General features: G+C 49.0%; 1 protein-coding gene across 6 annotated transcripts in view; it reads left to right on the top strand.

Annotated features, from left to right (window-relative positions):
* The window catches only part of LOC111070543 (calcium-transporting ATPase type 2C member 1), a 41,045-nt gene extending 22,588 nt beyond the window's left edge, over positions 1–18,457 (top strand). For 2 of the 6 annotated variants that reach the window (XM_022361157.2, XM_022361158.2), the window contains exons 2-4: positions 9,638–11,351; positions 17,297–17,612; positions 17,685–18,457. In XM_022361157.2, the coding sequence (XP_022216849.2) occupies positions 9,638–11,351; positions 17,297–17,612; positions 17,685–18,384 (2,730 nt within the window). In that variant the 3' untranslated portion in view covers positions 18,385–18,457. Of the gene's footprint in view, positions 1–5,704; positions 5,877–6,200; positions 6,311–6,366; positions 7,039–7,304; positions 7,373–9,637; positions 11,352–17,296; positions 17,613–17,684 lie in introns of those variants that run through there. The other 4 variants (XM_022361160.2, XM_022361161.2, XM_041591997.1 and 1 more) reach the window with 4 other exon arrangements.
* Positions 18,458–18,723: the final 266 nt, after the last annotated feature.

The following is an 18,723-nucleotide window of genomic DNA, read 5'->3' as shown; positions in this document are numbered from 1 at the left end:
CGTCTGTGCATGCCGGGAATGCGACCCCAGGACAAGACGAGACAAGGCACCGCCTCCATCGCCCCCACTGTGCTTCTGGCCTGCTGCTGCTCCCTTACTGAATGTCTGCCATTTTTATCTCGTTGCGGCTCCCGAGTGTCAAAGTGGAGATTTCTCCACCAGCTTCCCAGCTTCCCAGCTACCCAGCTCCTTCGCATCCTGCTGCAGGCGTTGTAAACTATTATAATGGTCCTCCATTCCGCCATTTCTTTTCTTGTGCCACTGCCAGCCCCCCTCCCCGCTACAAGTGTTGTATAGAAATTTGTTTGTTTTGTTATTGCTTGCAACATGAGGCTCCCTCCACACACACACCCATATCGGCGGGGACAACGCGTGCAGCAAGTATCTGATCCATTCAGGATTTATTCGTTTCCATTACAGTCGGCAGGCAGTCAGTGTCCCAGACACACGCACACGCCGTCTGCTTAGACGGGGATGCATCCCTGTCTGGTTCTCAGCTTCCAGCTCCCAGCTCCCGGGTGGGGACATCCATATGTAAATGCAACACCAAGCACTGGGAATCCAATTCGTTCAGATCGAATGCAATCCATTACTGCGTCGCCCGCCCTCTGTTCGCACTCTTCCACTGGATTCTTCGATGGGATACAAAGCTAAGTGCTTGGCCCGTTCGTGCCTCGAACGGTCTGCCAAGTGTGATTATGACATTGTGAAAGTAATTGGAGCCTGCTGAAAGCAGAACCCACTGAAATTCAATGTAATGCGGAGGGTTCTGCCATTTATTGTGCCATGCTGAAAATTCAAGCAAAAGGTGGACACCAAAATTGCTGCACCGTCCAGCAAACAGCAGAGGAAGTTGCATGTAATTGGCCCTCACTGCCAGGTAGGTGGGTAGGTGGACGAGCATTTCGACTCTTAAAAGGATTTTCGTTTCGGGGCCAAAAGTGACAGGCTGCATATTTTTTAAGGGTTCCATTAAGGCTCGACTGGGCTGGGCTGGGCTCTCACGAAATCCGGCTGCGAGCTGGCGCTGGCAGGCGACTCGGCAGCCAGCGGCGAGATTGGATTGCAAATCAAATGCGGCGCATTTGTTTGGCTTGGCTCCGGCTCCGGCTCGGCTCGGCTCGGCCTCGACTTGGGTTGCAGATTGATTCGGGGCCTAACGAGGAGCTGTAGTTAAAGCTGGCTTTAACCTTTCAACCTTGCGACGTCGACTCGAGTTGCATTTAATGGTGCAGAAAATGTTGAAGATGCCACGGCCACAGCACAGCACAGCCAGCCAGCCAGCCAAAGCCTGCGGCATAAACAACGTGTCCAGTGAAAGCCATTAGGGTAAGCGGCTTACAAGCCATAAACTATGCCCTCAACTGGCAAGTGAAAGGTGGGGGGGGGGGCGGTGGCAGCCACTGAACACTGAACACTGTTGTCATTCGGCTTGGTAAATTCCTAAAGTTCTTAAAGACATCTGATTATTACTCGATTTCCCTGGATAGTCTGGTTTTATTGGTTGCCAGATCGAATCGGAGCTGGGTTTTGTTCCTTGTGCGATGATGTGTATTCAGGCTCTGGGTGGGTCAGGTCATGCGCTTGAAATTTTAGTAAAATGATACACGAACTATCCAAGGGATAGTACTGCTGAGTACTGCGGAGCAAACACAGGCTTCTCAGGTGTCATATTCCGCTCAGGGGCGTTGCAGAGTCAGCGTCCGCTGGGGGTTCCTTGTGTCCAACAGTATGGGTTAAGTATATGTGCAGGCCAGGCTTGAGCACAAGAAATCCCTAAGGAATATTTCAGCTTTCCATAAGGGAAGTGCATCCGTGCTGTTGATGATAATCGCAATTGATTGGCGGCGGCGGAATCGATACCAGGTCGTTAGTGGACCCTTCAGACAGCAGTCCTTTTGGAGAGCTGACAGACAGATCCTGGATTTTCTGGAGCTCCCTGTTTTTTTTTTTGTTTAAGAGGAATTCCATACCTCATTTGCATTTTTTGACGGTTTGACATCTTTAACGAGACTATTTGCTCATCATTAGCGCCTTCGCTTGTGCCTCGTTCTGGAGTATTGAATGCCGAATAAAATTTCACAATTTTTTCGCATTTTTTCGCATTTTTTCGAATTTTTTCGCACCTCTTCATTCTTGTTCGCCCACAACCCTCTATCACTGTGAGTCCCACCCCCCTCTCTTGAGCTTGTCGTTTCCTTTGGCTTCGCCTCTGCACATCCGGCCAGCTCGTTAGAATTTTTGCTCCTCCGTGGCAGTTGTTTTTTCTTCCAGTTCTGGCTTCAGTTTCAGCTCCATGAGACATTTGCTACGCAAACATAATAATGCGCTCCACAGCAGCCCCTGCCCACGCGCGGGCCAAAGGCAAGAATAATGGCTGCACTTGGTCTCCATTTTTGATGGCAATGGAGCCCTGGTTACCGACCCTACCCGACCCGACCCGACCGTTAAGTAACGCAGCGTTTACGTGGCACGGAAAAGCGCCCTGGAAACCAGCTCCGCTTTGCATCACCATCTGCGTCGTCTGCGCCAGCTTGAGCGATGGCATTTGTATGATGAATGCGTCTCTCGTCTAGTGGTCAGATTTATATTTGTAGCCCTCTGCACTCGGAGAGGGGTGCCAGCCACAGTTTAGCCAGCCATAGCAATAGCATGCGAAATAATGGCTCAATTTTACGCATCTCAATTGCCTAAAATGTAGAAAAATAATGGTAGGCTATTTTTAAGGTACTTTGCCCATAAATTGAACAAAACGTGACTGATTTCAGAAGGGTAATGCATCTGCTTCCAGCTGGCTAAGCTGCAAGGACTGACTCAAAGACCTATCCTGGATCTTTCTCTAATCAGAGCTTTGGTGAAAACTGCTCTGATTTGTACAGTGTACAGTGTTTTGCCGAAGGATTATTAAATGGTTTTGCAGCTGCATTCCCTTGCATTCCTTGCAATTTGTTATTCAAATCGTGTTGTCTGAGGTGTTGTGTCTACAGGTCCTATGGGCATAATGAAAACATAATGAATCTGTGTCTGAGTCTGGGGATTCACTAGCAAAGCATTTTGCAGAGCGGTACGGCAAGCAGAGGAGTGTCCAAGCGGGAGAAATGGCTGACTGGTCACAAACCGAACCGAACCGCACTTATTCGATTGATTTGAAATTGAATGAAGCTGCTAAGCAGCCAAGTCCTGGCTCGTAAGCCCCCAAATCGTTGGCTGTCACTCGTTCGGGTGTGCAGTGCACAGAGGCAACCAAGTGTGATTTTTGGGATTGCAAATCGAATTTCAGCTATTCCTAGACCATAGACCCTGGACCCTGGATCCTGGATCCTGGCCCCTCCTGGACCCGTACCCTGTCCTGGCAAATAAACAATTGGAATTTGAGTACTCGCTTGATTGCAATTACTGTGCTGGAAAATGCATGACAATTGTCGATGGACATTGACAGAGGACGCCCACCAAACAGGATGCAGAACAGACGGTTCAGCGTGGGCGTCAAGCTTAAAGCTTCAATTGCTTTAATGGAGATGGCTCCATCCATTTTGCTCAGTTCATTATGGCCATGAAATATGCATGCCAATTTGACGCCATCCACACCGCAAGATGCGGCTTGGCCCCCGCAAAATGCCGCAGAGCAAGACGAAGCTGAGGAACGAGGCAGTCAGAGAGGAAGTCAACAGTGGGCGGCAGGTTGAAGGCAGGGCTGCTGCCCTGCTCATATCGAAAGCTAATTTCGAGTTTCATGAAAGACCTGAAAGACCTTGCTTAGTTTTCGTATTCTTTGTTGAACCGAAATACACCGAGAACGTAAGCGGCTTACGTGAAGTTTCCATCAAGGTTTTCTCCATTATGCAGCAGCACAATTGTGCCCCCCGCCTCTTGCCAACCCTGCGACGACCACGTAATTGATGCCGGAAATTGTTGCAACTATCTGTTAAAAGCATCCCTTTTTGGCAGCAACTTTTCGCCCATCCCGAATCGAAAGCAGCGTAAATTAATAATAACTCGAGTGTCCATTGTTTTTGGAGCGGTGCACACCCACACCCACAACCCATTGGGCGCCTCTGTTTCCGTGTAGACGGCACTGTTGCCTCTGGGAAGCAACAATTGCGGAGGGGAGGGAAAATTGTCAAGGTGGCGTCACCAGAAAATTGTTGTTTTCCACCAAAAAACAAACGCGGAAAGCGAAACCAAAGCGGAAAAGGTTCGCCGACAAAAGCTTAACCGGAACACAGCCCCGCACAGACTCAAAGGCACCAAGCCAGGCAGCCGACTGAAAGGCAAAGAAAAGTAGGAGGTGGCAATGTTGAAGGTGAAGTAAAAGACTTGATTAGCGTAATTAAAATTTTCTGCAACTATTTTCACGCTCAAAGAAGACGCCTCTTTCACTTGGCCCCACGTCTTGTGGCATCAATTAGCGTCGCGACGACGCTTGAACCCCGGCACCATAAGCTTACTTTGGCTGATCCGTACATTTTTATAGCCCTTCCTTGGCCTTAAGATAATCTCTGGCTTGCGCAATCGCGCATCACATAGTAATGAGATTTAATCTAATTCGATTTATAGTCAACAAAATAGGAATTTAAGGCATAGAGTGTTTCGAAAATCAGGCCAAAGATATTTTTGGCCATATCATTTAGGGATGTTTACTTTGTTTTTGTCTTGAGCTGGGTTTTGCAGCTAAACAAAACACACAAAATCCTAAAACTATATACAGTTTGTGATGTTTCAGAACAGATCCAGGAATCTATATATTTTCTAGACCCGACAATGCTTGCCATAGCTGGCTTGCAAACATCTGATCATAATCATAATACCCTCTACAACAAGTTAATAATTGCTTACGATCATTTGTGTTGTTCGTGATGTTCCCAAAAACATGTCCAAGGGGGTGGCTAAGCTAGAAAATTTCACACATTTTTAGCGCAAATTCGGAGCTCGGTTAATTTGCATATGCTAATTGAAGATCTGCGATTGGCAATACAATGAACAGCAGCACTTTCCCAAAAAATAATGCAAAGCCAATTAACGGTTCGTCGGGATCGCCGAAGATCGGGGATAGATAGATACCGGTGCAGCAATGTAATTGAGTAATTAGTGGTGGCAAAACAATTGTAAATGAAACCGCCAATAAGTCCGCACCGACTCCCCTCCTTTTGGGTGTTTTACATGCATATGCACGTATGTATGTATGTATGTATGTATGTAAGTGCATTATCATCTGAACTTGACCCATACACACACGCATACACAATATGCAAGGTTGCTGGAATTTAATTGGAATGGCACGTCTCTCTCACCCCTTCACAACGCTCAATCTGTCACTCTCTCTTGCTCTGCGCTTTTGCGCGCCAACAGCACATTTGGTGCTGTCCAATTGGTCGCTCTCTCTCACAGTCAGTGCTGGCACAAAAAACCAGTTTTGATACTTCTTATGCAGCCATAAAATCCAGAAAAGATATACACATAGGAAGCTAAAAAAAACTGATCGTGTTTAAACGAATGCTAAATGTATAAAACTTGAAGGAATTTTATAAATTGTATACGAAATGGAACTGTAAAAACTGTATGTGCCAGATATAGCTTTGAAAAAGCTCAAATGCCACCACTGATCGCTCTCACTGTTGGATTGGCTCTCTGGCGCCGCCGCTGTACACGTTGCCTGCGCTCCACATTCGTCATTGTTTTCTGTTTTTCTGCGCGTACCAACAGAAATTATTGAGGAACTAATAAGGAAAACAAAAGAAAGAAAACAAAACGTGTTTTGTGTGTAATCAAAAGAACAATAAAGTGAAGTCTGTGTAAAGTCAGGCCAGGCCAGGCCCATGTGATACCATACAATTGAATCTCCTACCCGTTCCTCCCTCGCAAGCAACAATTGTCGCGTGAGTTTGAAAGAAAGTGCAGCTCTCTTGTCGCCTCTCTCCCTCTCTCGGGTATGGGAATTGTTTGTGCCGCTATTTATTGTTGCTGTTGTTGCTGTTGTTACTGTTGTTGCTGCTGCTGCTGTGCTCTGCCTCTGTTTTTGTACCTGTGTAACCGCCGTCTGTGTCTCTGTCTCTGTCCGTCTCCATCTCCAATTGTCTTTTATCGCTCCGCACCACACACACGCACGCATACACACATACACACATTCGCAATTCAAACATCAAATTCATTTGCCCAACAACCTTCCAAGTTTTTGTCGAGAAATATTTGTTTAGTCGGGTTCTAGGGGGCTTCGACGCTACACCGGGCAATTGTCAAGTCTCAAGCCGCTCTTCGTGTTCGATAGCAAAGGAACTATTCCGATCGGAGCTCCAACATCCAACACCCCAACGTACATATCAAGTGAAAGTGTGCCAGTGCCAGTGCCAGTGCAAAAATAGAGATCAGCAACGAAAGCAAACCAATAAATCAACTCTCCGCCACTCGCCACTTTCTTGCATCCGGTAATCCATCGGCATCTCATCTCGGCCATGCGGTCTGGTTCCTATTGATGAATTTTATAAAACAAAACAAAAACCGATCGACTCATCAAAAGCTCAATCATCTGTGAATGACCCACGTCGCCTGATTGCGACTCCGACATTTGCCTTATCGATGCGCTTTTGCCGGGTGTGTTTGATCTGTTCCCTTGCGTTGTTTGGTTTGCTTTCGTTGCCATTGATGGCACTCTGTGATAACTGTCGCTGGAAATGAGATAAGGAACTTCCCTTGCTTCTTATCAGTCACTCTTCAAGAATAATTTCAATTGGCGATTCTCCTGTGCACGTTTGGAGAGATAGTTACCCCGTAACTGTCTCGATAGCAGCTTCCAGATAAAAGTTAATATTCATATTGGCGTAACGTGCGTGACCAAAAAGATAATCCTACTAGCCACTAAATCAAATCGCGAGCGCAGGCCGAATCAATTGACGTGCCCGTTAGACATCCACTAAATGTAGATTGAGCGAGGGTCCGGACGGACGGCATCCATACCCTCCTCCCTCTCACGCTAATGATAAGAGCTCTCCCCAGCGTCGTCATTTCTGTTCTACCAAAATGATAGTCATCAATGCCTTTGACGTAAGTGGTTTCCACACAGACATTCCCCATACTACCCCCTACCCCTACCTACCCTCTTCCTCGTATCATAGCGTATCTCATATTTTGTATGTTGTTTGGTTCCTATTTCTTTTTGTATGTTTTTTGTTCTTTTGGTTTCCAACTGGTTGTGGCTCCTAACTTTAAGTGATTGTCCAACGATCGTTCGTCTGTGTCTTGTGGGGTGAAGGTCGCGTTCTGTCCACTATTTACGAGCTATCCCCCCCTCTACCCTCTACTACTTGCAGCAAACCACTGAAAGATGCTCAGGGCTAGGCGCGCCATTAGTATATACATTGATGATGAGCAGGAGCAGGTATACCCCGTACTTCCACAGAGATATACATAGTACTGTGGGCCCATTTGCTTAACTGGGCATGGGCTGTTGGCACGTGCCGCTCTTGGGTTTTTTGTAATTGAAGTTTCTGCGAATACTTTTGCAATGCAAATCTAAGCTGAGCTTTGAATTTATGGCCCAAGACCTGCTTGCAAATCGCTTGATTCTGTTGTATAATTAATAAACCGCAAAGGCCTGTTCTCTGGAGCGGCATCTATCTGGCTTCCGAGAAAGGGACAGGGACAGGGACTGCCACTGACACTGCCTGGTACCCTCCAGTCACTGTCATGCTGATGAGCGATTAACCCACGTAGCAAATAGATATGAATATTAGTGAGAACCACTCGGAGAACCCATTGTGTCTGGGAGCGATATGTGCTCCTCTCTCATTAGCCTCTTAGTGGCGGAGTTTTTGTCGGACCCTCGGAATTGGGAGTTTTAGTATGCCAATCACGTTTCCCCAGCACCCAGCACCCAGCTCTACTGTTCCAACTTTGCCCATTTTACGAGCAGAATGTTTGCCCAAGAGACACCGACATTCAAGTGCACAATTCCAGCTAAAACGCTTTACAAAACCCAAACTATTTACCTTTCAAAAAGCGACAACTGTGAACCAGTTTTTGTAGTCGGCATTTGAATACACATAGGGCCAAAAAGAGAGACTATTACGGCCGTCAGGGCACCAAAGTTCAATGTGGGCGAATAAAAACAAGAAAAGTTTGCATACCATCGACACACACACACACACACACACACACACATGGGTGAATTGTCAGTCGAGGCGAATGGAAATGGAAATGGGATTGGGTATTGGAATGGCTCATGCGATGTTTCTCGTTGCAAATAGCGAATAGAATCCGGCCACGGGCCGCGTATGGTGTATACGGGGATGGGATGGCTATATTCGTGGAATATTTGACGTGTCACTTGACTTGTTGATGAGTTCTCGGACTTCTCGAACCCCAAAGCGGTGGGTTGCGGACTGTCAGCAGACTTTCGGGGGGCTACTCTGCGACTCATGGATGTAATTGCCGGAGTACCACTTAACCCAAAATCGACACAAACAACAACGGACAAAAGCCGCACAAAAAATTAAATAATTATCTGTATATTATATTTTATTTGTGAGCCAAAGCCACAGCCAGAAAATGACAGCTTTTGTGCTTAAATGATGCATGAAGTTGAACAAAAACTAAAAAAAAAAAACCAATTATCCATCTGCCACCCACCACCCGACCCGCCACCGCCACCGCCATGGGCATTGCATAATTTGAAGCACGGTAATTTGCATTTTGTGTGCATCAATGGCCCCACTGACCACTGGCCACTGCTCACTGGCCCCAAAAAACTGCAAACAGAATTCGTTTAATTATAAAATGTAGACCATAACGCCAAAAGATGACTCCCAGTTAGAAGATGGATGATGATTCCCTTCGGGGGCAATCCCCTCCATTAATGGAGTGGCTGGCGAGTGCAAAACTTTTGTGAGAGATGGCACCACAGACGGGGGGGCAGTATCAACTGAGATGCTGGAACGATCGGAACTGCACGAAAACAGTTCATATTTTAAAGTCTGATTAAAATCGGAGGTTCATTCTCTGGAGTCCCACAACGTGACAGGAAATTTACGCTTAAATTTTCCTGTAGAAGAGTCCTTGCCCCACCTACCCCCCAAAAAAAAAAGCAAGGAAAATAAATTAAAATAAGAAAATGTCGCCAGAGGCAGTGGCCGTAAGTCACGTTTTGCAATCCCTCCCACAGTCAGGACATGGACACGACAGAGGCAGTGCCAGTGCCCGAGAGCAGGATGTAACAAGAGCGGACAACTCTCGGAAAAAAGAAGAGTTGCTTGGCTGGCGTCCATGTGTGTGGCAGTTGGAGTGTGCACTGTGCACTGTGGACTGTCTGCTGTCTGGCTTTGTGCGATGCCCGATGATGCCATGAATGATGACAAACTTGTTGACGACTGCAAATTAGCTGCAAGTGGTCAGAACAGAGGAGTGCAGTGGAGTGGAGTGAACAATGCAGGGCATTCAATTTGTGGCCGGGACGAAACGGGAAATGAGAACAAGAATCGAGGAGATTCTGTTGGCCAGGAGTCACTTGCTTTGGGCACTTGCTTTTCACTGAGGGAAATCCTCTTCGTTTCTAAGCTGTAGCATTGAACCGCTTTCTATTTCTATTTCTATTTAATTTCCTTTATTTTTTTCCGCATATTAATTCTCTTTTTTTGCCCTCCCACAGACGGGCTTAACCCTCACGCCCGAAATGCTGCTCTCCACCTCGGAGTCATCGACGCACAGCGCCTCCGAGGTTGCCGGCCGACTGCAGGTCGATGTGCGGACCGGCCTTAAATGGACAGAGGCCAAGTACCGGGCCAAGATCATTGGCCACAATGAGCTGCTGCTGATCGAGGAGGAGCCCACCTGGAAGAAGTACATCGAGCAGTTCAGGAATCCCCTCATCCTGCTGCTGCTCGGCTCCGCGTTGGTCTCGGTGATCATGAAACAGTTCGACGATGCCGTCAGCATAACCATTGCCATACTGATCGTGGTGACGGTGGCCTTCATCCAGGAGTACCGCTCCGAGAAGAGTCTGGAGGAGCTCAAGAAGCTGGTGCCCCCCGAGTGCCATTGTCTGCGCGAGGGCCGCCTCGACACGTTCCTGGCCCGCGAACTGGTGCCCGGCGATGTGGTGCATCTCAACGTGGGCGATCGTGTGCCCGCCGATGTGCGTCTGTTCGAGTCCGTCGATCTCTCGATAGACGAGAGCAGCTTCACAGGCGAAACGGAGCCGGCCCGCAAGATCACCGACGTCCTGCTGAACAACACGAACGTGAAGGACCACAGCAACATGAAGAACATTGCCTTCATGGGCACCCTGGTGCGGTGCGGCAACGGCAAGGGCATCGTGGTCAGCACTGGGGAGCGCAGCGAGTTCGGCGAAGTTTTCAAGATGATGCAGGCCGAGGAGGCTCCAAAGACGCCGCTACAGAAGTCAATGGACATCCTGGGGGCCCAGCTGAGTTTCTACTCGTTCCTCATCATCGGCGTCATCATGCTGCTGGGCTGGCTGCAGGGCAAGCCGCTCTCGGAGATGTTCAACATCAGCGTCTCGCTGGCAGTGGCCGCCATACCCGAGGGCCTGCCCATCGTCGTGACCGTCACCCTGGCCCTGGGCGTCATGCGGATGGCCAAGCGGAACGCGATCGTTAAGAAGCTGCCCACCGTCGAGACCCTGGGCTGTGTGAATGTCATTTGCTCGGACAAGACGGGCACTCTGACCAAGAACGAGATGACAGCCACGATCATCATCACCTCCGATGGCTACATGGCGGACGTGACTGGCGCCGGGTACAACGATCAGGGCGAGATCCACATACGGCACTGCAACAACGTCGAAATGGCCAAGACCAATATCACCAATCTCCTGGAGATCGGAGCCGTCTGCAACAATGCGTACATCCAGAACGGCACGCTCCTGGGCCAGCCCACCGAGGGTGCTCTGGTGGCGGTGGCGATGAAGAACGGCATGTACGCCACGGCCGAGAACTACGTCCGCATCCAGGAGTATCCGTTCAGCTCCGAGCAGAAGATGATGGCCGTCAAGTGCATCCACAAGTACAACAATAACAAGGAGGAGTTCTTCTTCGCCAAGGGGGCGCTGGAGACCCTCCTGCCGCAGTGCACCAAGTACCAGTTCGGCACGCAGACGGTGCCCCTCACCAAGCAGAACGAGGCGGAGTTTCTGTCCGAGGCATACGAGATCGGACGCAAGGGCCTCAGAGTGCTGGCCCTGGCCAAGGGTCGGTCCATGCAGGACCTCATCTACTGTGGCCTGGTGGGCATCACCGATCCGCCGCGACCCCTGGTCAGGGAATCCATTGAGCTGTTGATGCAGAGCGGTGTCCGGGTCAAGATGGTTACAGGAGATGCCCAGGAAACGGCCTTGGCTATTGGTGAGTAGATTATCTATCTATGTATATTCGGATTAGTGTTCCCAAGAGATTCTCCTGCCCACATTTCATCCGATGAAAGTCGAAACTTAAGCCTAAATCAGATTCTCTTTCTTGACAACCCGCAAACATCCTGCTCTGTCCTGGTTGATTACCTCAGCTCAAAACTCAATTATAAACTCTTTAAGCAGACAGAGCCAGTTCTTCCTCCTGCCGCATTTTCTTGCCACAATTTGTTGGCTATAACTAAAGTGCTGAGCCGCCCGAAACTATGCAAATAAATTTGTCCATGCCACGTAATTAAAAGTGGCATGGCCCGGCCCAAGCCCTGCTCTAGCTTAGCCACAATTTATGTATGTATGTTTGCCATGGAGATATTCCACTGCGGACGCATGAACTCTGAACTGGCTGTGCCACAAGTGGAACATGTGAGCGGCAGACCCAGACCCAGACCGAAAGCGAGACCTCTCCACTCCTCTGCTCGGGCAGCAGAAGCCAAAGAAGTGCTCTTTGGTTTGGGACCACACAATGCAACGCAGAGTCCTGCTGGCCAGCCTAAAAGTATGCAAACAGAATTAATTAACCATAGAGCCATACTGGTCAGGGTGCAGAGGGGAGGGCTCTGCGATGTGGCATCTGGGGAGCAGTTTACAAGTTTTCCAACCCGAAACTTGGGCTCAAGGAGTTTTTCTTGCGGAGCAGCAGCCTGCCGCTTCTCTTCAGCGTATGCGTGTGGGTGTGTGTGTGTGTGTGTGGGTGTGTGTGTGTGTGTGTGTGTTTCGAGTACTGCACTTGGCCGTGGAGTTTCCTCAAGTTGGAAACTCCAAGTGGAGCTGAAGTTGAGGTTGCGTGAAATTGTTCCCAGTGTGGACTCGAGAGGAACTTACCTATTAATGGCATAAAGTGCATCGGGCTGGGTAGGGCAGATCAGGGGAATATACATATATTTAAATTCGACAGCGAAGGACCTGCCGAACGGGGCCAAACCGAGATACAAAAGGAAGCGCAGTAAATTGGAAAAGATAGCGCACAAAGGCAGAGACCACGAAATGCCGGAAAAGCCGAAAATGGAAACTGCTCCAGCTCAGGTAACCAGCTCCTTTGGGTCTCCATATAGCCCCACAGCTAATATCCTGCAATGCACAGAATGAAGCACAGGACAGAGCAGAGCAGAGGCAGTATAGAGCACAGCAGCCAGCCAGCCAGCCAGCCAGCCAGCCACATCGACATCGTTGTCAGTTGTAGAAATAATTAACTGTGGCTCCACTTCGTATCTCCCCAGCCATAGGGCGCTCCTCATCCTCATCAACGTTCTCGTCATCGTCATCGTCATCTACTTCGTAGTACATCTTTCGCATCAGTGGCGCATCTGCTGCGGACATGATTCCATCAACTGCATGGACTGTGGGATTTGCTGCGGGACCTCGTTGCTCCCCTTGATGGAAAAACTTCTATATTCAGTTTGGTTTTGGTTTTTTCTGCTCCTTTCTCGTTTTTACATCTTTGTGAAATTTGATTTAAAATATTTCATTTTCAGTTTGCCCTTGCATATTGATTGAACTCCCATTCCAGTCTGTATATCTTCTCCCACTCTCAGTCCCTCAGTCTCTCAGTCTCTCCGTCTGCCTTTGCTTTGTTATTTCAGTCGACAATCCGCTTATGGGCTACCTAATTGGCCGGGATACAACCCATTCGAGGCACCATTCATTCCACGTGCATGTGCTGCTGTCTGTGCTGGTGCTTTTGCCGCTGTGCCTGTGGGCCCCCGGGGCTATTGTATGTACAGTTGCGCAGCAGTTTGAGGTGCCAATTGCATCGGCTAATCCCAGACATTTTGTACGTTTGATGGCATGGCATGCAAACGAAGATGGATGGCCGGAGTGGGACTGCTCCTGCTGCTGCTGGTTTGCTGCTGCTGGTTTGCTATTGCTGTGGGAAGGCATAATTGAGTCGATGTATTTCATTTTCAATTTGCTGGCCAATTATGCGCCAGTAGCGCTCCCTGCTTAAGCCAGGAGCTGTGGCTGCTGGTAATTGAGTTTGTGGCTCGTTTAAAGTGGCTCAGATCTGATTGGTGGACCATCCCCGCCACCCCAGGGGAGACGAGACTCCTTTCATGCCACCCCTTTGCCAGATCGATTAGAGTCTGATTTGGATTTGATATCTTGAGATGGGAAACAACTGTCGGTCACGTTTCCAGATCAAATCTGCGGCTTTAACTTTAGCCCATGGCTGCACTGGGCCTTCTTTGGCCCCGCCGCCTTAATCAACTCTGTTTCGGGGATGTCGATGCCCTGCCCCTCAAACATGACACACATCCAATTAGCGGAGTGCACTCTCAAATGCACTCCCGAATCCGATGCACAACTCTGCACAACTATGCCCGGAGCGATTGCGGCGTGTGTGGGCGTGCATCCCTTGCATGTTGATTGCAAGAACGGGAGATAATCATACTCCTAGCATACTAGAGTGCACAGCCGTAGGAAGGAGGAAGGAGTAAAGGGGAAAGTCAAAAGAAATTGTCACGTACATGAACACGCTTAATAAACAGGGCCAGCGAGAGCAAGGCGCAAGGAGCAGCAGCAGCAGGAGCAGCAGCAGCAGCAGCATCTTGCTATCCGGAGAATGCTGCCTGCTAAAGCTGCTGCTGCTGCTGGCGACAGCTGCTGATACAAATGCAAATGTCACTCACTGGCAGGCACAGGCAGGCAGGCAGGCAGGGCACAACTTTCCATATTCCGCACCCATTTCCCATGCCCCCCGACCCACCCATGTGGAGCTTTCAATTACCAAATGAGACCTTGCAGCGACTCCCAGCATTGCTTTGCTTTTCCTGTTTTGTTCGCTGCTTTGTTTTTTCCGCCATTGTGCACAATTTTGCTTTGATTTTTCCCCGTTTTACGGGGCTCTTTCTTGCCGGATGGTTTCGGCTTTCAAAGTGGCAGCTCAAGTGGTAAGCAAAATGCTTGTTGCCGCACGGTTCTAGGCCCTGCTCGACAGTTTCATATATGTATGTATGTATGTATGTAGTAAACTTGTCCGCGCTTTCGGTGCAACAACTTTTGCTTTCATGGTGCCTCTGCTGCCTAATCCGATTTGGGCTTGCGGTCTGCTTGGTGATGATTTTTATAAGCTGCTGCAAGTTTGCTCTGGTTCCATTTTCGGGGCTCTCTTTATCAGGCCAAAGCAAAGTTTTTCCCGAGAATCTTGTTTGCCTTTGCCTTTGCCTTGGGTTTTTGCCGAATAGTTTCCGGGGGTTTTTGTTTTATTACAAACTTTTTCGTTCGGTCCTGGGCGGCAGCTGTTCGTTCACTCTGAGATGTATCCATGGCACCATCCATGCCACTTTAAGACGCGATTGTCCCCCAAAAATAAATATACGTATGTATGTATTTCGACACTAATGATCTTTTAAATCATTTTTAATGGCCAAAGGGAAACCGATTTCGTTTGCTAAATCAGCATTTGTAATCATTTCTGGTCACTTTCGAATCCATTCGTCTGGAAGAGCCCCAGCACCTTTCCACCTGTTGGGAGAATAACAACTGTAAAATGCCACACCCACTGTGCCACTGTGCGTCCACGTTGCATCCATGGCGCGTGTCAATGTCAATGCGGCATGAGAATTGTTCAATCAGCATGCCATGTTGATGCTGCCGCGGACGGGGTGAGGAGATGTGAGAGGTGGAAAAAACGCAGTAAAAGCAGTAAAAAATGCGAATTGCAATTATGCCGTTTGTTTCATTTCTATGCCCATTATTCTCAAAAATAGCAGGGGTATGCACAGATTTAAGCCTTTAGGACCCCCAGCCATGGCTATTATTTCCAAAATGTATTTTATTTATATTGTATCATATGTTTAAATACAATTTATACATACGTACGTACCGCTGATTTATAGATTTCCAATCGTCCTTGCTCGCAACTTCTACCATTGCTCAAGCTCAAGCGCACAAGCGAAAAGAAGCACAAGAGAATGCCCGAGAATCAAAAAACAAAAAAATAAATGCCGCCTGGAATCGAAGAGGTTCGCTCCCAATAATGTAAACAAATGCAAGTCCGAGAAGCTCGAGTCTGCTTTTGGGATAAGCAGAGGGTATCTCATGGCCAGTCAGTTCAGGCATGTAGTGTTCGCTCTTGTTTTATTCATGTTTCTTATCGCGCTTCTCCAAACAACGAGAATGGCGACAAATCGAATTTTTCATGCATTGCTTTTGAAGGTTTTCTGGCATGCCAGACGCGCGGCTGTCATCAGCAGAAATTGAAACTAAAATCGAAATTGCAGTTTTCCCCCTCCCCTCCCCCCCTACATAGACAGGTGAGTCTGATGGATGGTGATGCTGCCCTTGCAGCATGCCCCTCCCCGCCCTGCCTTGTCGCATTTTTTTTCGCGTGAAAATTAAAATCAGATGATTAGTTTTTGCGGTCAATGGCGGGACAGATACGAAGCTGGGAGGCGGAATTCCTGATGTTGAATTTTAAATTAAAATTGAAGCCGAAAAATATGTGAATCTCTGAATGAATATGCAGTGTATGCAGGAATCATCTTGTGAACAGAATGAATCTGAGTGAATCATTTTGGCCTGCACTTAAAGCAGAGAATCATAACCGGGAACCACAAAACTGCAACTTGCCCAAGATAATGGCCCCCCCATTGAAGTTTGCATTCATTTTAATTTTGCGCCAAGGCGACCGCCGTCTACCGTCTATCGTCTGGGCCATTAAGCCAAGAGACCAAGCCAAAAAGGGAGCAGCAAAGCAAACGAAAAATGAAACTGAAACATTCCCATGGAGATATGGGGATGCCCGGGAGTGGGAGAGCTAGAAATGCCGCTGCTGCTGCTGGCCACCTCTGTCAGTTCCTGCAGCAGGAAGCCGAGACGATACGCGAGGATACTCCGATGGCGAAGGAGATGGCGGCGATGCAGCCTTTAATTGTCTGGGAGCTGAAAGAGCAGCCACACCAAAAGAATGAGCAGAGGCAGAGACAGAAGCAGAAGCAGGAGATGATGGGCAGCAGCGTCGTGAATGCGTTTTAATTACGTTTTCTGTTGCGCATCTCTCCATTGTTCGGTGCCGTGGCTGCCGTGGCTGCCGTGGCTGTTGTTCCTGCTGTTTGTTATAATATACTTCAGCGCACTCTAGCTAAAAATGTTGTACAAACAGAGGGCCCACGGATGGAATAGGATGCGATGCGATGCGACGGCGTCCAATGGTTGGCAGTATGGCAGGCTGGCTGATGACAGAGCCCCCCCCCCCCCCACGCACCCGCCACACGGAAAGACAAATACGCGGGCGCCATAATGAAAAATGGCGTCGCGACTCTTCGAAAAAGAGTGCGCCCTCTGTGTCACCGCCAGCTGCCGCTCCCGCTGCCGCTCCCTCTTGTGCGAACTTCATAAATGCGCTCAAGTGCAAAAACAAAAACAGAAACGGGAAACGGGGAAACGGGTAAATGGGGAAACGATGCCTGAGGCTTTGGGAGTCGTTCCCTATGGAGTTTTTCAAGTTTATTGCTTGGCTTACAATTGAATTTTCAAAGAGGGAACCTGCCGCCTGCCTGCCTGCCTGCCAACACACCCGACAAATTAACAATTGTTTTTGCATTTGCTCCATGGATTACAACAAATGTCGACAGCATCAAGCTGTGCGCCGGCACACACGACCCGCCAACAGGCAGCTAGCTCCACTTGCCTGTTGCTCTGCACAGCTTATCGCCAATTGCTTGGAAAATGCAATGAAAGACGATTTACTCGACAGTGGGACAAACGGGGGGAGCGCCTGGTGGCAGGTGAGGGATTACAAGGGATTAGAAGTGGACTCAGGGATGCAAGGAAGTAATTGCCAAGATAGAAGCTCCCTGCAATTAAATTTGCAATTTCTATCCAAGCAATGGCACACAGTAAATTCGAGCATTTCTAAGCGTGTTTTCTTTTGTATATTTGCAGCCAACCTCATTGGCATCGACACCATCCACCACCAGACGCTGTCCGGACAGGAGATCGATCAGCTGAACGAACACCAGCTGGACAAGGTGGCCAACAATGTGAGCGTCTTCTACCGCGTCTCGCCGCGCCACAAGCTGGAGATAGTCAAGTCGCTGCAGCGCACCGGCAACATTGTGGGCATGACTGGCGACGGGGTCAACGACGGTGTGGCCCTCAAGAGGGCGGACATTGGCATTGCCATGGGCAAGAATGGCACGGATGTGTGCAAGGAGGCGGCCGACATGATACTGGTCAACGACGATTTCCACACCATCATGTGAGTAGCTGCAGTAGCCATTGCAGAGGTCAGCCTCTAATCGATTTTCCCCTTTTTTTATTTCCATGCCAGAGCTGCCATCGAAGAGGGCAAGGGCATCTTCTACAACATTCGGAACTTTGTGCGCTTTCAGCTGAGCACCTCGATCGCTGCCCTCGCCCTGATTGCGCTGGCCACGCTGATGGACATTGCCAATCCGCTGAATGCCATGCAGATACTGTGGATCAACATTATTATGGACGGGCCGCCCGCTCAGTCGCTGGGCGTGGAGCCCGTGGATCACGACGTGCTGAAGCAGAAGCCGCGGAACGTGAAGCAGCCAATGATTACCAAGTCGGTGGTGGCGAATGTGCTGCTCAGTGCCAGCATCATTGTGCTGGGCACCCTGTGGGTGTTCCAGCGCGAAATGGCCGACGGCACTTTGGGGAAGACCAAGCGGGACACGACCATGACATTCACTTGCTTCGTATTCTTTGACATGTTCAACGCGCTGTCGTGCCGCTCGCAGACGAAGAGCGTGTTCACCATCGGTCTGACCACCAATCGCATGTTCCTGCTGGCCGTTGCCTTCTCGATCATTGGCCAAATGCTGGTCGTGTACTTTCCACCGCTGCAGATGGTCTTCCAAACGGAGGCCCTGACGCCCTACGACATCCTGTTCCTGGTCTCGCTCACCTCCTCCGTGCTGGTCGTCTCCGAGATCAAGAAGTGGTTCGAGCGCACCATGGAGCGCAAGATGTACAGCACCCGTTCCGAGCTGGACTTCGTATGACAAAACGCAAGCGCTAGAGACGAGTTGCACCCGAAAGCCGAGTAAATTAAATAACAAAAAAATAACAAAAAAATAAAAAGAGCAAAACTATGCCAAAACCAAGTGAGGAGCAGCGTGGTGGACTGGACGAAGGAGGAGCAGCAGCAGAAGGAGAAGCACGAGAGCAGCGAAGTGTGTGTTTAGTTTTACATTTGACTCGACTCGACACGAAACTTAACCAAAATTTAATCAGCAAAGCAAAAAGCTTGGCGAATGCGCCCCACACCCATTCCGGATTCCCAAATTCCCCTATTATACCATACATAAATATATATTCGACGTAAGGCTCAAGGTTTCGCG

This window comes from Drosophila obscura, unplaced genomic scaffold, assembly GCF_018151105.1.
Source record: "Drosophila obscura isolate BZ-5 IFL unplaced genomic scaffold, ASM1815110v1 contig_1, whole genome shotgun sequence".
NCBI lineage: Eukaryota > Metazoa > Arthropoda > Insecta > Diptera > Drosophilidae > Drosophila > Drosophila obscura.
Note: the sequence above shows the minus strand (reverse complement) of the source record. Positions and strands in the feature narration are given on the sequence as shown.